Source organism: Hyaloscypha bicolor (genome assembly GCF_002865645.1).
Source record: "Hyaloscypha bicolor E unplaced genomic scaffold K444scaffold_182, whole genome shotgun sequence".
Taxonomy (NCBI): domain Eukaryota; kingdom Fungi; phylum Ascomycota; class Leotiomycetes; order Helotiales; family Hyaloscyphaceae; genus Hyaloscypha; species Hyaloscypha bicolor.
The window spans coordinates 6,330,268-6,347,951 of NW_020194684.1; the positions used below are offsets into that span (position 1 = coordinate 6,330,268).

The 17,684-nt window shown below is 44.7% G+C and overlaps 6 protein-coding genes across 6 annotated transcripts; 4 read left to right on the forward strand and 2 right to left on the reverse strand.

Annotated features, from left to right (window-relative positions):
- Positions 1–1,705: 1,705 nt before the first annotated feature.
- Positions 1,706–3,651, reverse strand: K444DRAFT_258426 (uncharacterized protein). The gene is made up of 2 exons (XM_024871381.1): positions 3,387–3,651; positions 1,706–3,334 (listed from the first exon to the last, which is right to left on the reverse strand). The coding sequence occupies exons 1-2, from the start codon at positions 3,472–3,474 to the stop codon at positions 1,887–1,889; spliced, it is 1,536 nt and encodes a 511-aa protein (XP_024729213.1). The 5' UTR covers positions 3,475–3,651; the 3' UTR covers positions 1,706–1,886.
- Positions 3,652–4,922: 1,271 nt separating this feature from the next.
- Positions 4,923–5,249, forward strand: K444DRAFT_621441 (uncharacterized protein). The gene is made up of 2 exons (XM_024881910.1): positions 4,923–5,029; positions 5,085–5,249. The coding sequence occupies exons 1-2, from the start codon at positions 4,964–4,966 to the stop codon at positions 5,238–5,240; spliced, it is 222 nt and encodes a 73-aa protein (XP_024729214.1). The 5' UTR covers positions 4,923–4,963; the 3' UTR covers positions 5,241–5,249.
- Positions 5,250–9,313: 4,064 nt separating this feature from the next.
- K444DRAFT_511621 (uncharacterized protein) lies at positions 9,314–9,630 on the forward strand (the record flags this gene model as incomplete). Its single annotated transcript, XM_024873470.1, has 2 exons — positions 9,314–9,373; positions 9,421–9,630. Coding segments are annotated over 2 exons (270 nt in total), but the record flags the coding sequence as incomplete, so codon positions are not given.
- A 938-nt stretch (positions 9,631–10,568) lies between these two features.
- On the forward strand, positions 10,569–12,600 carry K444DRAFT_648119 (major facilitator superfamily transporter; the record flags this gene model as incomplete). Its single annotated transcript, XM_024885427.1, has 8 exons — positions 10,569–10,775; positions 10,831–11,081; positions 11,201–11,279; positions 11,334–11,721; positions 11,769–11,831; positions 11,888–11,979; positions 12,034–12,150; positions 12,265–12,600. The coding sequence occupies 8 exons, from the start codon at positions 10,569–10,571 to the stop codon at positions 12,598–12,600; spliced, it is 1,533 nt and encodes a 510-aa protein (XP_024729216.1).
- Positions 12,601–14,102: 1,502 nt separating this feature from the next.
- Positions 14,103–15,026, forward strand: K444DRAFT_258469 (uncharacterized protein). Its single transcript, XM_024871383.1, has 3 exons — positions 14,103–14,430; positions 14,475–14,654; positions 14,712–15,026. Exons 1-3 carry the CDS (start codon positions 14,369–14,371, stop codon positions 14,962–14,964), a joined length of 495 nt encoding a protein of 164 aa, XP_024729217.1. The 5' UTR covers positions 14,103–14,368; the 3' UTR covers positions 14,965–15,026.
- An 863-nt stretch (positions 15,027–15,889) lies between these two features.
- On the reverse strand, positions 15,890–17,311 carry K444DRAFT_669894 (uncharacterized protein; the record flags this gene model as incomplete). Its single annotated transcript, XM_024887571.1, has 1 exon — positions 15,890–17,311. The coding sequence occupies one exon, from the start codon at positions 17,309–17,311 to the stop codon at positions 15,890–15,892; it is 1,422 nt and encodes a 473-aa protein (XP_024729218.1).
- Positions 17,312–17,684: the final 373 nt, after the last annotated feature.

Consider the following 17,684-nt stretch of genomic DNA (forward strand, 5'->3'; position numbering starts at 1 on the left):
TACTAGTTCTCTACTAAATATAAGAGAATTACTAGAAGTATTTTAGCTTTAGAACTTTATAATATAGCTTATGGTTTTAATATAGGTACTTTAGTTAAATCTATAATTAATAAAATACTTAAAATGGAATTACTACTAGTTATTTATACGAATTCAAAGTTATTATATAAATACCTTATTAAATTAGGTACTACTCGAGAGAAATACCTAATAATCAATATAATATACCTCTACCAGGTATATAAATAACGAGAGATTATAGAAGTCAAGTAAATTAAGGGAGAATCGAATCCTACTAACTCTATAATAAAATCAAAGCCATTAAATGCCTTTAAGTACCTTATTAATACGAATATTATATAATTAAATATAAAGAAATAGATTAAATACAAATAGAATAGAAAAATAGATATATAAGATAGGAAAATATTATAGAAAGAGAAGTTATATATAAAAGGCCACGGCCCTTAGTATATAACTAAAACCTTAGAAGTAATATAAATATATAAAGTATTTGGGAAATCTAGTACTAGGCCGAATTAGGGAATTTATATATAATTAGAAAAAGATACTATTTTTTGCATTTTTAGAAAGTTTCTAGTATTAATATAGCTATTTCTTTAGGAGTTATATATATAGTTACAGGATACGGGATACAGGATATAGGTAATAAGATATAGAATACGGGATATAGTTATATAACCTTATATTTTATTAGTAACTCGACTAGTAAACTAGACTCCTTTAGGCTTAGTAGATTTAGAAATTATATATTAATACTATAATATTATAATCCTTACTTCTAAATAATAACTTTACTAATCTTATATAAATAGTACTTCTATAACTATATAATAGTACTATATATTACTAGTAAACCGATAATTATAAATAATAAAAGTTTTTACTAAATAAATTTAAATTTTATTTATTTTAATTATATATTATTAATATAATATTAATTTATTTTTAATATAAAATAAATATTATATATAATTATAAATAATTATTTTAAAATATATAACTCTTTTTTATTTATAAATCTAATTATATAAATTTATATTTTTAGTAATATTTCTAAGCCTTATAAAATTAAAATTAATAATTTTATTTTATATTTATTTAAGAATTACTAATTCTATTTTCTTTAAACTTAAATATATAAGATAAAAGAAATTAAATCAGATTTAGAAATCTTATTCTAAATAATTATAAAAAAAGTTGGAATTATTAAAGTTCTCTTTAGTAAATAATTATTAGCGAAATGCCCTAAGAGTATAGGCTTATGCGATCAGGCTCGTTAGGGGTGCGGCATGGAATAATCAATTGAAATGCAGAGCTTCCCAAGACGGCTTCCCCGTTTCTGGGGTCATCTTCACGATGTATTTATCGTGTCCGCCGATCAGGAAACATGGATTGTGTAAAAGGTTTCCCAGTCTTCAAATTCTGTTGCAGTATCCTGTCATCTTTCGACGTCTTGTTGTCCACGCCACTGTACAAGTGTAGTAAGTACAATATTATCTGACTCTCAGCCCATCTTCCTTCCTCATCCTCCTCATTATCCCCATGTAAGTTTTAAATCTCGGGTTGCTCTTCGGGAGCCGGTAGGCATCTCCATCAATACATCGAGACAAGGAAATGTCATTGTAAATCAGGCATAGGCAGGCACGATTTCAGCTGTGGTTCATCCCGACGATCGTCTAGTGGAGTTTCAAGCGCACTTTCCCCTTCTTGTGGCTTAATCGCTTTAAGTGCGGTGGGTTACTCACTGCGAGGTTATGACAGTCATAAGTATTACTGACCTTGGCAGATCTCAAAATGCACTCCTACTCACAACAGTGACTTTCTGGGCCATTAGTGCTCTCTCCAAAACATCCCACCTCTCTCTAGCTTCTCCTCCCGAACCTTAGATCCGTTCCGTTATTGTTACTGTTGTTTTGGTTGTTGTTGGGGGCTGACCCAAAGGCCATACTGGTGGGGTTGTCATCAATGGAGTAATTGGGGTCCAGCAGTCTGGTAAGGTCGTCGTTGTTGCTCATCATATCCGTTGCCATGCTAGTCGGCACACCAAATCGATGTCCTGGAGGGTACCGTGGCGGCATTTCTTGCCACAAGCCGTTGTTGCTGTTGTTCGAGAAGCCTTGATTTGCAGATGTTGCGTAGATATCGCTCTCGATGGTATGATAGGGTGTTGATAGAATGGGTTGCGACGAAACAAGGCGATGATGCTCTCGTTGGAGGGCTGGCGGGCGGTGTACATGGCTTGAATGGACCGGATTTGGCTGATGTGGATGGGTTTGCTGTTGGGTTTGCGCTTGTTGAGATAGCGCAAATTCGTGTATGGGAGAGATTGGTCTACTACCACTGATACATGGGGAAGGGCTATTCGATGAAAGGCTATGCCCAGCTGATGACCTCTCATGAATAGCTGGCGGTCCCATAATGGTCTCCCGTGACGGAGCCTGGCTGGAAGTGGCTCCTGTGCTCTCGATTGGAATAGATTGTCTTACAGTTCGAAGCAGATCTTGTCCCTGTGCTAGGTAACTTGCCAGCTGGTGCACCATGTCCGGTTGCCCCTGAATTTGGTTTCCTGTCGATCTTGCAGGCATTGAGGTCATTACTAACTGTTGGCCCTGAGCGGATAGGTTTTGCCAGCCTGATTGCTCTGGAATGTAAGTGTTGCCTTCAATAGGAGTAGAGTCCTCGTAATTCCGTAGTTGTAGAGTCGTATTTTCAAACCCACCTGAGGATTCTCCGGGCAGAATTGATGAACCTTGACTTGGCGGATTGTATACATTTTGAGGTTGGGACCTCGTCTGGAGACCTTCGTTTGATAAGGCTCCCTCACCCCAATTCGATCGAAAAGCACCATCTGTGTAGCCATCTCTCTCGTCGCGTAACCATGGGGAAGATGAAAAACTCGGAAGACGGTTCGATAGGGTTTCGGGTGCTCCAACATTCTGTCGGCCGGAAAAGTTGGATGATGAAGTTGGTGTGTTTGACATTACGTTTTTTGTGCTTGAGCCTACTCTCGACAAGCTTCGGTTGGAAAGGAATGGCGTGCCAGCTTGACTAGATCTTTCATTTGCAAACAATGGGGTGCTTGCAACCATACTGCCAGAGCTTGGTGTGGGAATTGCTGTAAAAATGCTCGGGTCTGCTCTTGTGCTTTCTATCTGTAAAGCATGCCTGAGAAGGCGCACACAATTATCGAATGTCTCTTTCTCTATGGACATTTTACCATCTCTACACTCGGTCTGGACCAACATCTCCCAGGTCCGTATCAAGGATTCCGCAGCGGGCGAGGTTAATGGAACAGCGATGGGTTCACAATCTTCATCATTAAAGTCAGTGTAAATTGGCAGAGCATGAACAGGACTACTTACAAGGGCTCGGTGGTTGGGGTGTGGATGGAAATAACACATTGAAGATTTGCATCCATTTTTCTTGATCTTTCTTTCCTCGGTTACTCATTATTGTCTTGATCGCATTCAGTCGTGTTTTGTCGATACCATCTCTACGAGGCGCTCGGGCCGGCGGCTGTCCAGCACGAGGGCATACATCGGCGTGATTCAAAGCGGCTTCAGCGCCATCGAATTCTTCACAGCATTTTGCGCAATCGAAAATCTTGTGCTTCTTTAAATGGTCACTGTAATCGCAATCAGCGAACTAAAACATGAAAAAGCAAAATCCATTAGTGGCTTTACCTAACAAGGTGGTGCAATTCTATACTTCCGTATTTATGACAATGTGCAAACTTGTCACCCGAGTAGTTTCCTCCTGCTGTTGCGCTGGGACAGTACTTGGACGGATCCTTCTTATAGAAAGGACAAGCAAACCTTGGGCCATTATATGCCTTGTTTGAGTCCCGAGTTTGCTTCTGCCGTTTTCGTCTTGGCTCGTCGTCAGTTTCATCACCTTCATCAGGGTCTCTCCTCGGTATATTATGCTTTCTAGGGTGCCTTCCTGTTTCTTTTTGCCTGCCTTCATTCGCTTCAGATAAGATAGCACCAGTTTCTGAGGCAGAATCTCCTGTGGTGGCATAACTAACCACCCCGGGAGAACGAGGTATATTCTTGCGTTGCCACTCTGCTTGAAATAAAGAGAGTGATCGAGCGAAGAGATCAGGTTCAGATGCTAGAGCATCTTGTAATACCCAGTACTCAAAAGATTCAAAGCCATTGGAATCGCTCTGAGTCCATAAATCTGTGTTGGAAATCGGATCCATATAATCTAAATCTTCGGAGTGCATATTTTGCTTATCATTGTATTTAGGCTCGATGTTCTGCTCAGAAATGCTCTCTTTCTCGTTAGCTTCTACAAGACGATTCGCATCAACGGAGTGGTTCCAAGCCGTGCACAGGGCTATTTTGCGTTCCGGAAATGGATCAAAGACAGTTCTGTTTTCCAGGTATTGAGGGGAGTCCAGTAAGTTGTCATCAATTTCAAGACCCCGATCCGGCGAAGTCGCTGACACCGTTGAATATTCGGAGGCAAGGTTTCTCACAAAATGAGTCGGGTCATGATTCAAATCATTCACGATACTCTTCAAACTAAATTTTGTCAGCTACAATAATCCACGAATCTAAAGAGAAAAAAAGAAGAAAAGCGTACATTTGGCTATCATCCCAAGACGGATTTGCAATAAACTGAGACCAATCACCTGGGGAATCTCCCAATTCACGTGCAGATGGAGATTTATATTGGGGAATAGTAGCTCGGTAGCAATTCGTCCCCAAAGGGGGAGAAGCAACCAAAATTCCGGTTGTACTGTCCAGAAACGTATTTTCAGACTTTTCACATGAAGCAGAGGATAATATCGTCGTAATTGAATGTATTTGGGAGCCTCCAGATAGAAGAGAGGGTGTGTTGGGTTCTGTTATTGTCTCGACGAGAGCGCTGTGATCTGAATCAGGCCTGGTCTGCGCCCTATGGTCGTGTGTTGTCCCAGAACTAGTTAGAAATGACTCTGTTGAATCTGTTGACATTTTGGAGGGTTTCGAAATCGTTTGCATTCTGGTCTCATGCCCTGTGAAGATGTTAATGTCCAACTTGGGGCTTTTAGGGCTGAATCTTGCTCTTACACGGATGTGCTGGGGCCTGGGTCCCAGGAAAGAGAATTGCCCATATTTCAAACCAAATATTTTCGTCACGGCATCTGTCTGGTATCACAAGGCGACATATCAATTGCCATTGTGCCTGATCGATACTCTCACATTGTTCTGGTTCGGTACGACTGAGGGGTTGGCCATTTTCCGGATGCAAGTCACATTGGTTTCGCCCGTTTGTGCGACTGCAGGCGAGGGAATCCACTGAAGCAATATGCTGCCGTTGGAGATGTTGCCTTTGCAAGGTCAACTTAGTTTGCATGTGAAATTGGTCAAGACTTACTTCACACCAGCAATATTCTCCCACCCAGGATGCTCACATGTCTTGTTTCTGCATCCTGCTGCACAATACCTTGACGGCGAATATTTGTGGAAGTGGCACGCAAAACGAAGGGTATCCAGTGGCCTAGGCGTGGCAGTTGTTGGGTCCTTATCACCATCTGGAGAATTTTGGTCCTGGTCATCTTCGCGACCATCGTCATTAAATTTCTTCAACCGCACAGTGGAGTCGAAGCTAGAAACCAAAGGACGTGGCGTAAATTTGCTGTCACTCGCCATCGTCGATGAATAGCTTGAGTTGTGAGTGTGTTGCTGCCGCCACTTTTGCGAGCATCTTATGCAGCGCTCGGTGAGCCCGGCAACCCGGGCATGATGCTTGAATTCCCTCAGGAAAACATAACTCCAAATTTGGAACTGCAGAAGACGAACAACTAGTTCTGGAGAACTGTCGATCGTCGAGGCTAGTATAGCATGTGGGTATGCTGTATTGCAATATGCCTGCATGCAACCATTCTGGAGAAGACCAGAGCTGCATTCGGCTATCTTCCCTGAAAATTTTATTTTAGTCTACTCTTCTTGTATTAAAAAATATACACAGAGTGGCGCTGGCTTGCCATTAAGCATGAAGGAGGTAACTTTAAGGACTTACCGATTTGTGTCGTTGCTGGAATAGCTCCATGTGCGATCATTCTTGCCATCTGGCCAGCCCTATGATGGCCACGGTCTTCAACACGGATCCCGATTTTAGAGCGGTAAAAAATTAGTAAAGGGCTCACTCGTGACAAACCCACAAGGACGCTTCTACAGATAGTGTCTTTAAGAAAACCCGGTGACCTCAAAATGTTGAAAGACTCTGCTGAAGATTTCGGCCCAAAGTTATGGGGGGTTATCTCTGGTCTTGTCACCAAAGTTGGCGTTGTCAGGCTTTCCGCGAGACTTCGCGGCACTCCATGTCAAGATGTGCAGGGGTAGTAAGAGAAGGGGCGAGAGGGGCGCACCTTCGCGCGAGCACTCGCGACACCACGCCGATGTCTCGCACTTTCCACATTGAAGCAAACATATTTTCAAGTCGGTGACGTATTCTGCCACCGAGAAATCCCGGAGCCCGTGACAATCGGGCTTCCATACTCGCATTGGTGAATGGACAGGCTTGTGCTAGATAAACAGACGAGAGTCTCTTTTCCAATACACATTGAGTACCGGTACAGATATCAACAATCAAACAATGCATCCTTGTACAATTACATTCGACTCGATATGCCTGTCTTCTGTTGTGTGATTTTGGCAGCATGGATCTAGAAGCAACTTCACTCTCGCGTCGCGAGCTTTCGCTTCTGGCCATTCTGTGTCACCACTCTTTTGGTGAATTTGTGTCCTAAACCAGACCCGTAATCGAGTTCTTCTCTGCTGCGAGGAACTTCGAAGCGGTTGTCATGAATTCACGCGCGAAGCATCGCAGAGAGGATGTTACAATGACAGAACACTATAAGAGAGTTTGCATCCAGTGCGTGGCAACAATGCCTTCCAACATTCAAAGTTCAAACACATGCTTAATTTCAGAAGCAATAATGCACATCAAATATGCATCGCGAGGAACTTCGAACACTTCAATTATGCCTTTCCATCTATCTATTCAGAAGTGTGGGGCTTCACAGCCACAGACGCTTGTCAATAGACAGGGGGAGAATGGAGGGGCGGGAAGCTCAAAAGGGGGCGAAGGGGGCACCCCGCCCCGCCCACAGCCCGGCGATCCAGGTACCATCATGCAGCTCCTGCTTTCCCATCCCAATACTAACTCGACTTAGGAAACGGACAGTAGTTCTGCATACTTCTTCTTAAAGTCCGCCAAGTGTGCTACAACTAGCCAGAGCAGGTAACTAACATATTCCAGACAGACGGACGAACGAAAAAAAAGATGAGAGAATCGATTCTTAATGGTGGACGATCCAATTGTACGATATGAGCAAGGGGTTATGAAAGAGGCAGGCGTTTGGAATGCTGAGGAAACATCTCTACTATGCAGTCATTGGCAAGCTCGCAGGGGCACATCACCCGCATTTTGTACTGTACATTAGAACCTCATTGAAGACTTCTCCACTCCATAATACCCTTCAGGACCCCACAACCTGGAATTCGTCATGATTGTGGATGGAATGATACAACAAAACTGTGATTCGTTGGCAAAGGTAGGCGTGCCAGCGCCAGACCAGATCAGGGCGAGGTAGACAGAAAAAAACCAAAAGCAACGAATAAGATTCAACGTAAATGGAAGGTGACCTTGCACCTCCCTCCAAAAATGTACAGCGGCACACGACTCTATTCGAGGTATGGCGACCCAACTTGGCGGGACGGAACGGCTCGGCCGGCGTCTTTTCGAACTGTGCGGATTTCAGCATAAGAAGAGCGCCGTGCTGGCAACAAATTTCTTTCTTTAGAACACGACTTTAATGTCCAAAGGAACTTCGACTAGTATTGACACCTGGAGGGCTTGCTAAACCTGTCCGTGTAATCACAGTCCTCCTGTAACCACCGGTATGCGTGGTTGATCGTCGTGGGCTGGCTGAGGTGAAGTAATACTGCCACGCTAACGAGCCTGAGGCCCAAAGTCAGTGGAGTTCTGGGGCATAAAAGCCCATACCCCCCAACCGCCTACCCCAAAACATTCGATTTTTAATTATACCTTCATTATAATTACAAATCCTATTACAAATTAATACTTTATAGTATTTTCGATATCCTGACGGCTATATATATATATATATGTTTTAACCTTATAGTGCGGCTAGAATCGCTCGTAAGGTAGTGTTTATTTTTATTTTTTAGTATGCGCTGCGCCGCACCCACTAAAAATTGTTAGAAATAGTAGCACCCCGCTTTATATATACCACCTTACTAAAATCGAGGACCCTTTCTTATAAATTATTATTATACTCGTATATATATATAACTCACAAACTATTAGCGGCTATTCTTATACTTCTAATTTCAGAATATATTATTAGATTACTGCTTTTTCCCTTAGTAATAGTCGCTATTATATTATTATAACCTTTGCCTTTAGTACTACTCCCTTAATTTGATCTCGAAGTATTTCCTAATAAACTTTATATTCCGTAGTAACTTGGTGTATTAATTTCTTCTTGTTTTAGTCGAGATAATAGTTATCCGTTCCGCTGCCACCAGCTACGCCCTCCGCTTAAATATACGAAACATTAAAACCCTGACTCTTCTAATGCATTTCAATTTATAGATACTTTATAAAAACAATATAAAAATTTGTATAAGAGCTAACTGAAAGGCTATTTATTGTTTAATAAGAGGACCTAAGTCTTATATTATTACGTGAAGATTTATTTAAGTTTGAAGTTGAGAGAAAATCGTATAGGGGGGGCGCACCTGGTGGCAGCGGAACGGATAGGCTATTTGAAGCCTTATTGCTTTAAGGAGCTCGTCGGGATCGCCCTCGCATTCAGAATAGTGATTTTTCTTGACAAGCATCTCGGCAGGTAGTAAAAGATTCAGAAAACAATTTATTTGGTAGTAAATTGAGTTGTGGTAGTTAAATAATCATTATTTAAATGGCAGTCAAAAATTTTTTGGGGCGGTCGGCTAGTGGATTCTTCTACGATTCTGGTATCAATACGGATCAATACCGGAAATTAGTTATCATTGCTAAGCCTGCGAAACAAGCCATTTGATAGAAGGAACGACGAAGAGATGTTATTCAATGTAGAGGAATGAACTTACACATGGCAGAGATGAAAGTCCTGCTGATGGAGACGGGAGTGAGCAAACCGCAAAACATCGAGAAGCTCAGAGAATACCTCAAGGACTATTCTCCCGTTATCCAGAAGGTGTTGTAGTATGTGGAAAAATCACAAGTTTGGAGGATGGTGGAATCGATGCCAGCGCCGTAGGTGTGTAAGAGTAGGGGGGTGGTACTTCTCGGTGATGCACTTCATGCCGTTCTGCCATGGGTGGGACAAGTATTCTCCCCCACTTGAAGCTTGTGGTAAGATACTCACGAAAGTAGGAAGGTGGCATAGCTATAGAAGACGCGGCGACTCTAGTAGAGTGTCTTGAGCGAGTTGAAACAACGGACGGTATCCCAAAGGTCCTGAAAGCATTTCAAGAAATTCGAGAGCCGAGATACAAGTTGGTTCAAGAACGGAGTTTCATACAATCCAAAAGAGAGACTGTTCCTGACGGACCAAAGCAAGAGGCGCGAGACAAGAAGTTCAAAGCTTTCAATGCTTGTAATGGTGTGACGCCTTGGGATGGATTTCATACTAATGAACTCCCTGCCATTGATAGTGGAAATTGGCAGGCGAGGTTGTGCGGGCATGATGCGACGGCATTTGTAAGTTTGTTCTGATGCGTGGAAGTGAAAACAGGGCTTGGCTGTACTACTGACTTAAAGCAGGCGAATTGAGAACCTGATAAAAAGTTCGGGGTTCGTCAGCAAACAACCATCAGCAGTGGAGTTCTTTTGAATTCTGAGACCAAGAGTCAATAGGTCTCAAGTGGGGAGCGAATTTTGCATGTTACACTCCCAAACTTGGGAACATGTAGATGAACTCGTTCGAGTCAGAACATAAAAGATTTTCGTCTCGTCTTTGTGACTTCACTTGCACCCAACGTACTCCACGTACCAATGAGCCCATCTCTTCCACGAACACCCCCCACTTTCAACCCCCTTTTGCCAAGCTTTAAACACAGGTTTTCTCCACCCGTTCTCTCAAATTTTCTCGCTTCACCCCCTGAAAGTGGGCCCTACTGGCAATGAACACCTCCTAATCAGATGCCAAGCTCCGCATCGGATCTTATCAGATCCATCTGATAAGATGTTGTCCCAGTCTAAAGCGATTGGCGATGTCACGACATCCACTCGTGCTCACCGTCGTATAGATGTCTCACCGGAGGACAACCTAAAAGGCATAAGTGTGCTGCGAGGCATTCGCTGGAATCCGATGTCGCATTTGTTGCACCGCCGGGTCGATCTGAGAGTAAGTAAATGCGTGACTTATTAAAGCGACGGTTCCCCGGAGAGCCTCGACACAAGCCGTTGTTCATTTGGTGTCTTTCCTGCAATAGGTAACCCTTTTTTTGGAGAAAATTGTTCTAGTATCCATCTGTACAATGGATAAGCACAATGTTTCTTCCGAGAGGAGCTCAAACGAGATGTCTGCTGAAAGCCAAGGGCACAAAGGAAATTCTGGGGTTGAAGTGTCCTCGATTCCAGCAGATGGGTCAACAAACGAGAACTCGACACTGGTCACAGTCCCTCTATCTTTCAAACTTGCCTCTATTCTGCTCGTCTCAGCAATTGGATTCGGCTCCTCATGGAGCGGCGGCATAACAGGGGCGATGAAGACAACACTCAAGAAGGTATTTCCATGCCTTCTCCCAACCACCTTTGATCAACCAGAACTAAATCTTACAGGGCCTCAATATCAATAACACACAATTCGCCCTCCTCGAAGCCAGCGAGGACTTCATGGTCACAGCACTCGTGCTTCTCAGCGGCGTGGTAACAGACCGAATCGGCGGCGCAAGCGCAATACTCTACGGAAACGTCATCTATACAGTTGGTTCCATTCTCGTCGCGGCCGCAACAACAGTCCGCTCGTACAAATTCATGATCTTCGGCCGAGTTGTGCTCGCACTTGGAGATATCGCCACTCAAATCGCACAGTAACCAACCTATCTCTTTTTCCTATGCCCCGAACTCCCTACCTCACTGGTCCGGTCGAGGAGATGTTCCGTTCTCCCAGCTCCACTTTCCCAAGAAATATGTTGCTGATTTGCCGAAGGTATAAGATCTTTTCTAGTTGGTTTCCTCCCAGTCATGGGTTTGCTGCTACTCTTGGGCTTGAGTTGGGAATTGGGAAGGTAATGTTCCCTCAAATCATACACGGATTGAATTGATGAGCTGACGTGCCCTAGATCGGCGGTTTCGTCGGCAAATCAACAGCAAACATCATCGCCAAGAAAACCGGAGACTTCTCCTGGGTCTTCTGGACAGCGGTCTTCATGAACCTCTTCACGAATTTCATGACAGTAATCTTCTACTTCTTCACTCGCTACTGCAAGCGCACCTTCAAGAGCACTCCCGATCCCGCCACTGGCGAAGAGCTAACTGAAAAGAACAAGAAGTTTGAATTGGGGAAAGTGTTGGAGTTGCCGTGGGTGTTTTGGGGTGTGATGGGGTTCAGTCTGTTTGAGACGAGTACCGCGATTGTGTTTCAGCAGAATGCAACCGAGTTGGCGCAGTTGCGGTTTGGCACGGATGCGGTGACGGCCGGGTGGTATACTAGTGTGTTGCAATATGCTGGTAGGTGGATGTCTTGGTGAGGAGAAAGTATGCTAATGGAACAACAGGGTTCTTTGTCGTACCTTGTGTTGGGATTTTCATTGATCTGCTTGGCAATCGCATTACTCTCAGTCAGTATTATGATTCAATTGAGAGGAGGGACCAAACTGACCAAGAATTCTTGCAGTGGTGCTTTGCGGAGCTGGAGTCTTCCTTTCCATGTGCCTCGTGAACTGGGCGACAACCACGAGAGGAACAGCAGCTGCTTTTGGAATATACGTATGTATCCACTGCCTCTAAACTAATATCCCCACTAAATGGAAATAAATCCAGGCTGTGGCATATTCCTTCGGCCCTACAACAATCATAGACAGCATCCGCACCTCATTATGGCACTCATCAGTCTTCGGCTCTGCATACGCATGCAAGATAACCATGAACAATGCGCTTGTCCCTCTACCCCACCTCCACCCCCTGACTTACACGTAAGATAGGATGAACATCATAGTGCGCATCCTAACTGGAGTTCTCCAAGACTCCTCGCCAGAATCAGACCCTTATAAGAAAGTCACGCCTGTCTACGTTGTGCTCTCCGTCCTCTCTTTTATCGTATCCCTCGCGATGCTCACGCTCTTCCTACTCTCTAAGACATCGACGGGTAAGATAAGCTCGATCTATGTCGATATTGGCCGCTTGCAATGGACAAGAAAACAGAGATTGATTAAAGGAGACTTGATGAATGAGAGGAAGCTTATCGTTGGCGGTGGAGAGGAAGGTTACGGCGAGAAGGGAAGGGAGATGAAGAGGCTGAGTAAGATTTGCTTTGGGGCGTTGATGTGCTTAGTCCTTGGAAGTTGGGTAGCATATTTCTGGGGGGTCGCGACTGGCAATAATGAGTGAGAGATATAAATCTGAGGGGTCGGGGATATATCTGACCGGCTTAAAGAAAGGCTACACGAGCCTCGTTGGATCCTTGATATAGTAATGAGAGAGAGCTGAACTCTGCCGGTATGCCCACGCAACGTTTGTGAAGAAGCACAACGAAAAATGGAGGAGACTCACTTGAGAGTCGAGGCACGCCCACATCGAACTAGAAACCTTACTTGTCATCTAAAATCCCCTCGACATTGCTCCGTCACCGCGATTCACCTGGGAAGCCATATCCTCGAGCCCACGGACCTAGCTTTCATAATCCCCTATCAGTAACGAACAAGAAACCGGCCTCAAGATTTCACTCGCTCTCACTTCGCAAACTCATCACCCCCCAACACGGAGGCGAGGTCCTCCAGCATCCCGTCCATTGTCTCCAACGTTCTCGTCTTTGCGGCCCCTATTGCGCCACCGTCCGAGCCAACTACAAATGAACTCGTAGAAATACTACCGGCAGGCTCGGCAACGATTGGCGTTTTGCACTATCGATAACAATCGATGCCACAATCGTAAGGTATCGATTGTATCGATAGTGCAATCGATTGTTTAGCGAGCTAATCCCTACATACGTATGATTTTACCCCTTTTCTAATGCCAGAAGATCCAGAAGTTTAGTAGAGTACTATACTATATATAATAAAGGTAAGGCTCTCTCTTATTTACTTATTTAAAGAAAGTATCTAGAACTCTGCTCCTTTTCTAGTACTTAAGGTACTCCTGCATCTTGTCTGGCTTCAAGCTGCCCCCTATTCTAGGTAGCTTACCGTACGATAAGCCCCTGAAAAGACTCCCTCTGGCCTATCGCTCATTAGTACTATTGAGATGATATTAATAGCTATTCCTGTATCCGGTAAGACATAGTCTATACTAGTAAGGGGGTCTGTTACGATTTACCCTACCAAAAATCGGCCGCACTCACATATTACTGCCCCTCCTTCCTTTTCTCTCAGTATTTACACTCTCTTTAATTCTTCTCTCTCTCTATATATATAAAAGTATAAAAGTAAAAGGGGGAATTAGGGGATATTAAATTTAAGTAGTTAAAAGCCTTGGTTCTCATTATTAAAGGCAGGGAAAGGCCCCTTAATATAGTACAAATCCACTAGTCTCCCACTAGCCCTCCCATACGCTGGCTGCCTTGGGCCCATAAGCTTGGCAACTTTTAATGGGGGAGGGGTTAAGAGGGCGAGTATATAAAAGTAAAAAGCAATAAGTGGAGAGAGAAAGTGAGAAGTGAGCTTCGAGGCTTGTGGTCGCGAGGAAAAGGGAGCCCTATAATTATAGGCTGCTTATCGCTAAATTTTAGGGCTACGATCGCTAAATTATAGGCTATAGGTACTAAAAATTTAGTGCTTAGCTTTCGTGGGGTGCGGGGTAATAATCGTTTAGTAATCGATTACCAATCGATTACAATCGATAGCTAATCAATAGTGCACACAATCGATTACTAATCGATTGCTCAGCAATCGTTGCCGAGCCTGACTACCGGCGCATCGGTGGTGCTGATGCTATCCAAGCGTTCAAATACAACGATGGCTCCTTCAACAATAACAACAACAGCAACAACCCTCGCGAGTACCCCACCGAGCTGTCCAGTTGGTAGAACACACTCTTGAAGTGGTGGAAGCAGCTGCTTCTGTTTCTGGGAGTGAATATGACGGGTATCGTGCCGATGTATATCTGTAGCAGAGGAACAGGGTTACGGCGTAGGCGAAGGGAGATGTTGAAGATCTGATAAATGGCGGAAGAGGATGTGGTGGAAGAGATCACTAGCTTTGGGAGATCTCGGGGTAAACCGTGGTAAGACTACAACCCACGAATTGCCACAATAGCTGATCGAAAAGGATGGATAGATGTTGGATAAGGAATAGAAAGGAGGTAAAGCACAAGTTAGGCAAAGACAATCCAATCAGGCGTCCTGCCCAAGTTCACAGTCTAGATACACCCAGAAATCCAGATACCAGAACGAGAAGTAGAAACTTAAGAAAACAAAGAAAGCAAGAGCTAAGCAAAACATGTGTACTGTACCAAAATTCCTCCTAAATTTCTAATCTCAGGGCATGCGCTAACAGTTGGAGCAGCAAAGAGATTCGAAGGAGGTGGACCGTAACATTCAGGGTAGTATTGGCGGTGCCATGCATCAGTCTTGGCTTGAAGTATTCGCTTTTCCTCAGCCGTCCGCTTCTCCCGCTTGGCTCTAAACTTTTCCCACTCCTTTTGGAGTGCCGGATTTTCTCTCCTGATATCGTGGATGATCCTCAACTCGCACTTTTCGTCAGGGATAAGATTCAAAAGAGCTGCGTTGACTTTTTCTTTTTCCTGAATCTTTGTTGAAACTTGATGTTCTCCTTCATGAGCTTATCCATGTCTTTCTTCAGCTTCCGCTTCTCTGCCCCCAGTCGATCATTCTCGAGGCGGGAGACGACACCGGCAGCAAGTAGGTTTCCTTGAGTTTTGATCATTCCTGAGCATCTGCGGACCTTTTTGCTGAGTATAGCAATCTGCTCCTGTAAGGTCCGCTCTTCGGTACTCGAAGTGTGGGAGGATAGTTGTGACGTAGAGTCAGAAGAATGTTCTGTGGAAGTACGTTCGGCGTTGCACGGCTTGCTTCTGATCGAAAGTGCTGCTTCAAGAGCTGGAGAGGCTGACTTGTTGGATCTGGAGGTGTTCTCCGAAGATATTGAGATGGATCCAAGAGCTGAAGAGGCTGGCATGTTGGAGGCATAGACTTATTTTGAATATGCTAATGGAATCTATACTTCGATGTCGAGTTGTCTGTAGATGAAATTTGTTCAGCAGGCCGGTCAATCTTACAAGTTATACTTTCTCATGGCTCTTTGAGAAGACAGTAAAACCGATAAATGTTCCAGATCCAGGAAATCGAAATCCAAGACATGCCAGCCTTCGAGACAAACGTGCATTGTTGTTTTTCATCCAATGTACACCGGCAACTGGCTCCCAAAATACTGAATCGGAACCCTTTCCCCAGGAACAAAGAAATAGCAAGCACCCCAACACATCGCCCTCAGCATCATCGAAACCCATGCATCGACGATCATCTGCTGATTATGGGACCCGGCTTTCTTCATCTCCTCCACAATCTTAGGTAATTGTCTGAAATACCCATCTACATCGGCTTTGTAATCCGTTCCCAGATTCTGCTGCATGGGTGTCCCCCCACCATCAGCAGACATCGCGATCCTGATATGGATGCCGAGAAGGTGGTGGTAACGGAAGGAATGTGCCTGTTCCCACTGATTCAGAACTTTGGTAAGAGAATCAAGCCTTTCTTGGACAACATCAAGGTATTGCGGATCTCGTGTAACGATCCATTGCTCGTCTTGAGTGCTGAATCGTCCGTGTGATCCCATGCTGCGTACTTGGTGCCGATCTCGTGACAAATGTCCAGGGCTTGTTGGGTATAATGGCCAACATCGTCTTTATGAACGACGATATATTCTTCGAGACATTGCCGGAAAGCTCGTCGACCAACAGAACTTCTTGTGACTCCTTCCATGTTATCGCTTGGAGCAGGAACTTGAACCAGATGAGAGCTAGGAAGTCGAGCTGGCTGGGTCGTGAGTGCAACAATATCGGCGACTCGAAAGCGGTACTCAGGATTCTCTCGAAGTATCTTGGTCAGAGCAGCTGCCGATGTACCACTTCGATCCAGATATCCTAATGCTGTTATGATCTCTGCTTGGGTGGAGACTGTAACATCGGGTAGGCCAAGTTTCCGATCAGTCCTCAGAACTCCGCAGCCCAGACGATCTGCTTCAGCACTGGGGATGTAAACCTCCTCTTGTTCAGTGAAAATAGATCCTGTGACCAGCCGCTTCCTCAGGTTGTGTTCAGCCATAGCAAGTCGTTGATTTTGACCGGTGTATGAATATTGAAGCACAAGTCCAAGAGATCTCACCATTGTAGAAGTGATGGTCTGAGAGTGGCCTTCGGCTCTGAGAATTCCATCAGACGGCCGGAAGTCTTTCCATTTCATCCCCATCCGTCGTGCGATCACTGCAATATCGGAGAGGGTTGTCTTTGCCAGAGGTCGAACCACATCTGGAGGTTGAAAATCCCAAGACCGCTCGCGGAAGATAATTCCAGGTAGCCTCAGATTGAGAGGAGGCATGAGCATGGGATCTGTCCACTGCAATGTAATCGAAGGGCGATCGTCCAACGAAACACCCGTTTTCTCATGAATCCAATGCAGCAACGGCACCCAGCAAGCCATCTCCCCCGTATAAGTTCCCCCTTTTATCCTCGAAGGTCTTGGCTGCATTCCCTGAAGCTGCGACTCCATATTCCGCTGCCGCTTCATACCATGCAAATTCGTCGGCGTCAGCATCACCGCATCCCCATTTTCCACTGACGATAAAGGAACCAAGGACTTCTCTCTCGATTTCTGACTCCCGGTGAGCAGAACTTGACCAACTCTGTTCGGCACCCCTTGTCCCACAAGGAAGATCTCGGGTGTGGTGTAGAGCGTCTCGAAACGAAACTCTCGCCATCTCCACTGTAACCGCGTTTTGCGTGCATACTCCCCCATGACGGACTTCTGGCATCGACGGTAACCATCTGCGGTTGCGAAGTATTGCTGAAGCAATTGACCTATCGTTGTACATAGTGCGACGAGGGCGATTGCCAGTGCTGCTGCCGCGAGAGTCGTGTCGGTACCCATAGTTGAGAGGAAGTCGTAGTGAGCAGAGCGCGAAGTAAACCGGGGCGCTGGAGCTGCCTGTATTATTTCAATGCCTGATGAGTGTCATTGCATCGTGATTATTGCAAGTGAGACCTTTGAGAATCCGGGGTTGAAGGGATGGATGAGAGTGATGTCAGGTGCAGGCTGAGAAGTGTTGTTGTTCGAGTCATGTTGAGATTTTCATGCGACGTATTGAAATCAAGTCTTTCTCGCACTTTTGCTTTCGATTGAGGCGGTTGCGCGCCTTAATACGCATTTAAATCATTACAGTGCTTGAAACCCTGGGAAGTCCTTATGCTGGATATACACAGGGGGAAAATGCGACAAGTCACGTGACTTTGTCACTGCCTGC

Bases quoted from the DNA above. Each gene is read 5' to 3' on its own strand.
- K444DRAFT_258426 (XM_024871381.1), bottom strand. From the start codon at position 3,474: ATGAGTAACCGAGGAAAGAAAGATCAAGAAAAATGGATGCAAATCTTC. The intron at 3,335-3,386 runs GTAAGTAGTCCT...TTAATGATGAAG, and splicing joins ACCCCAACCACCGAGCCCTT to ATTGTGAACCCATCGCTGTT.
- K444DRAFT_621441 (XM_024881910.1), top strand. From the start codon at position 4,964: ATGACTCTGTTGAATCTGTTGACATTTTGGAGGGTTTCGAAATCGTTT. The intron at 5,030-5,084 runs CTGTGAAGATGT...TCTTGCTCTTAC, and splicing joins TTGCATTCTGGTCTCATGCC to ACGGATGTGCTGGGGCCTGG.
- K444DRAFT_258469 (XM_024871383.1), top strand. From the start codon at position 14,369: ATGGCGGAAGAGGATGTGGTGGAAGAGATCACTAGCTTTGGGAGATCT. The intron at 14,431-14,474 runs GTAAGACTACAA...CTGATCGAAAAG, and splicing joins AGATCTCGGGGTAAACCGTG to GATGGATAGATGTTGGATAA. The intron at 14,655-14,711 runs GTACCAAAATTC...CAGTTGGAGCAG, and splicing joins CTAAGCAAAACATGTGTACT to CAAAGAGATTCGAAGGAGGT.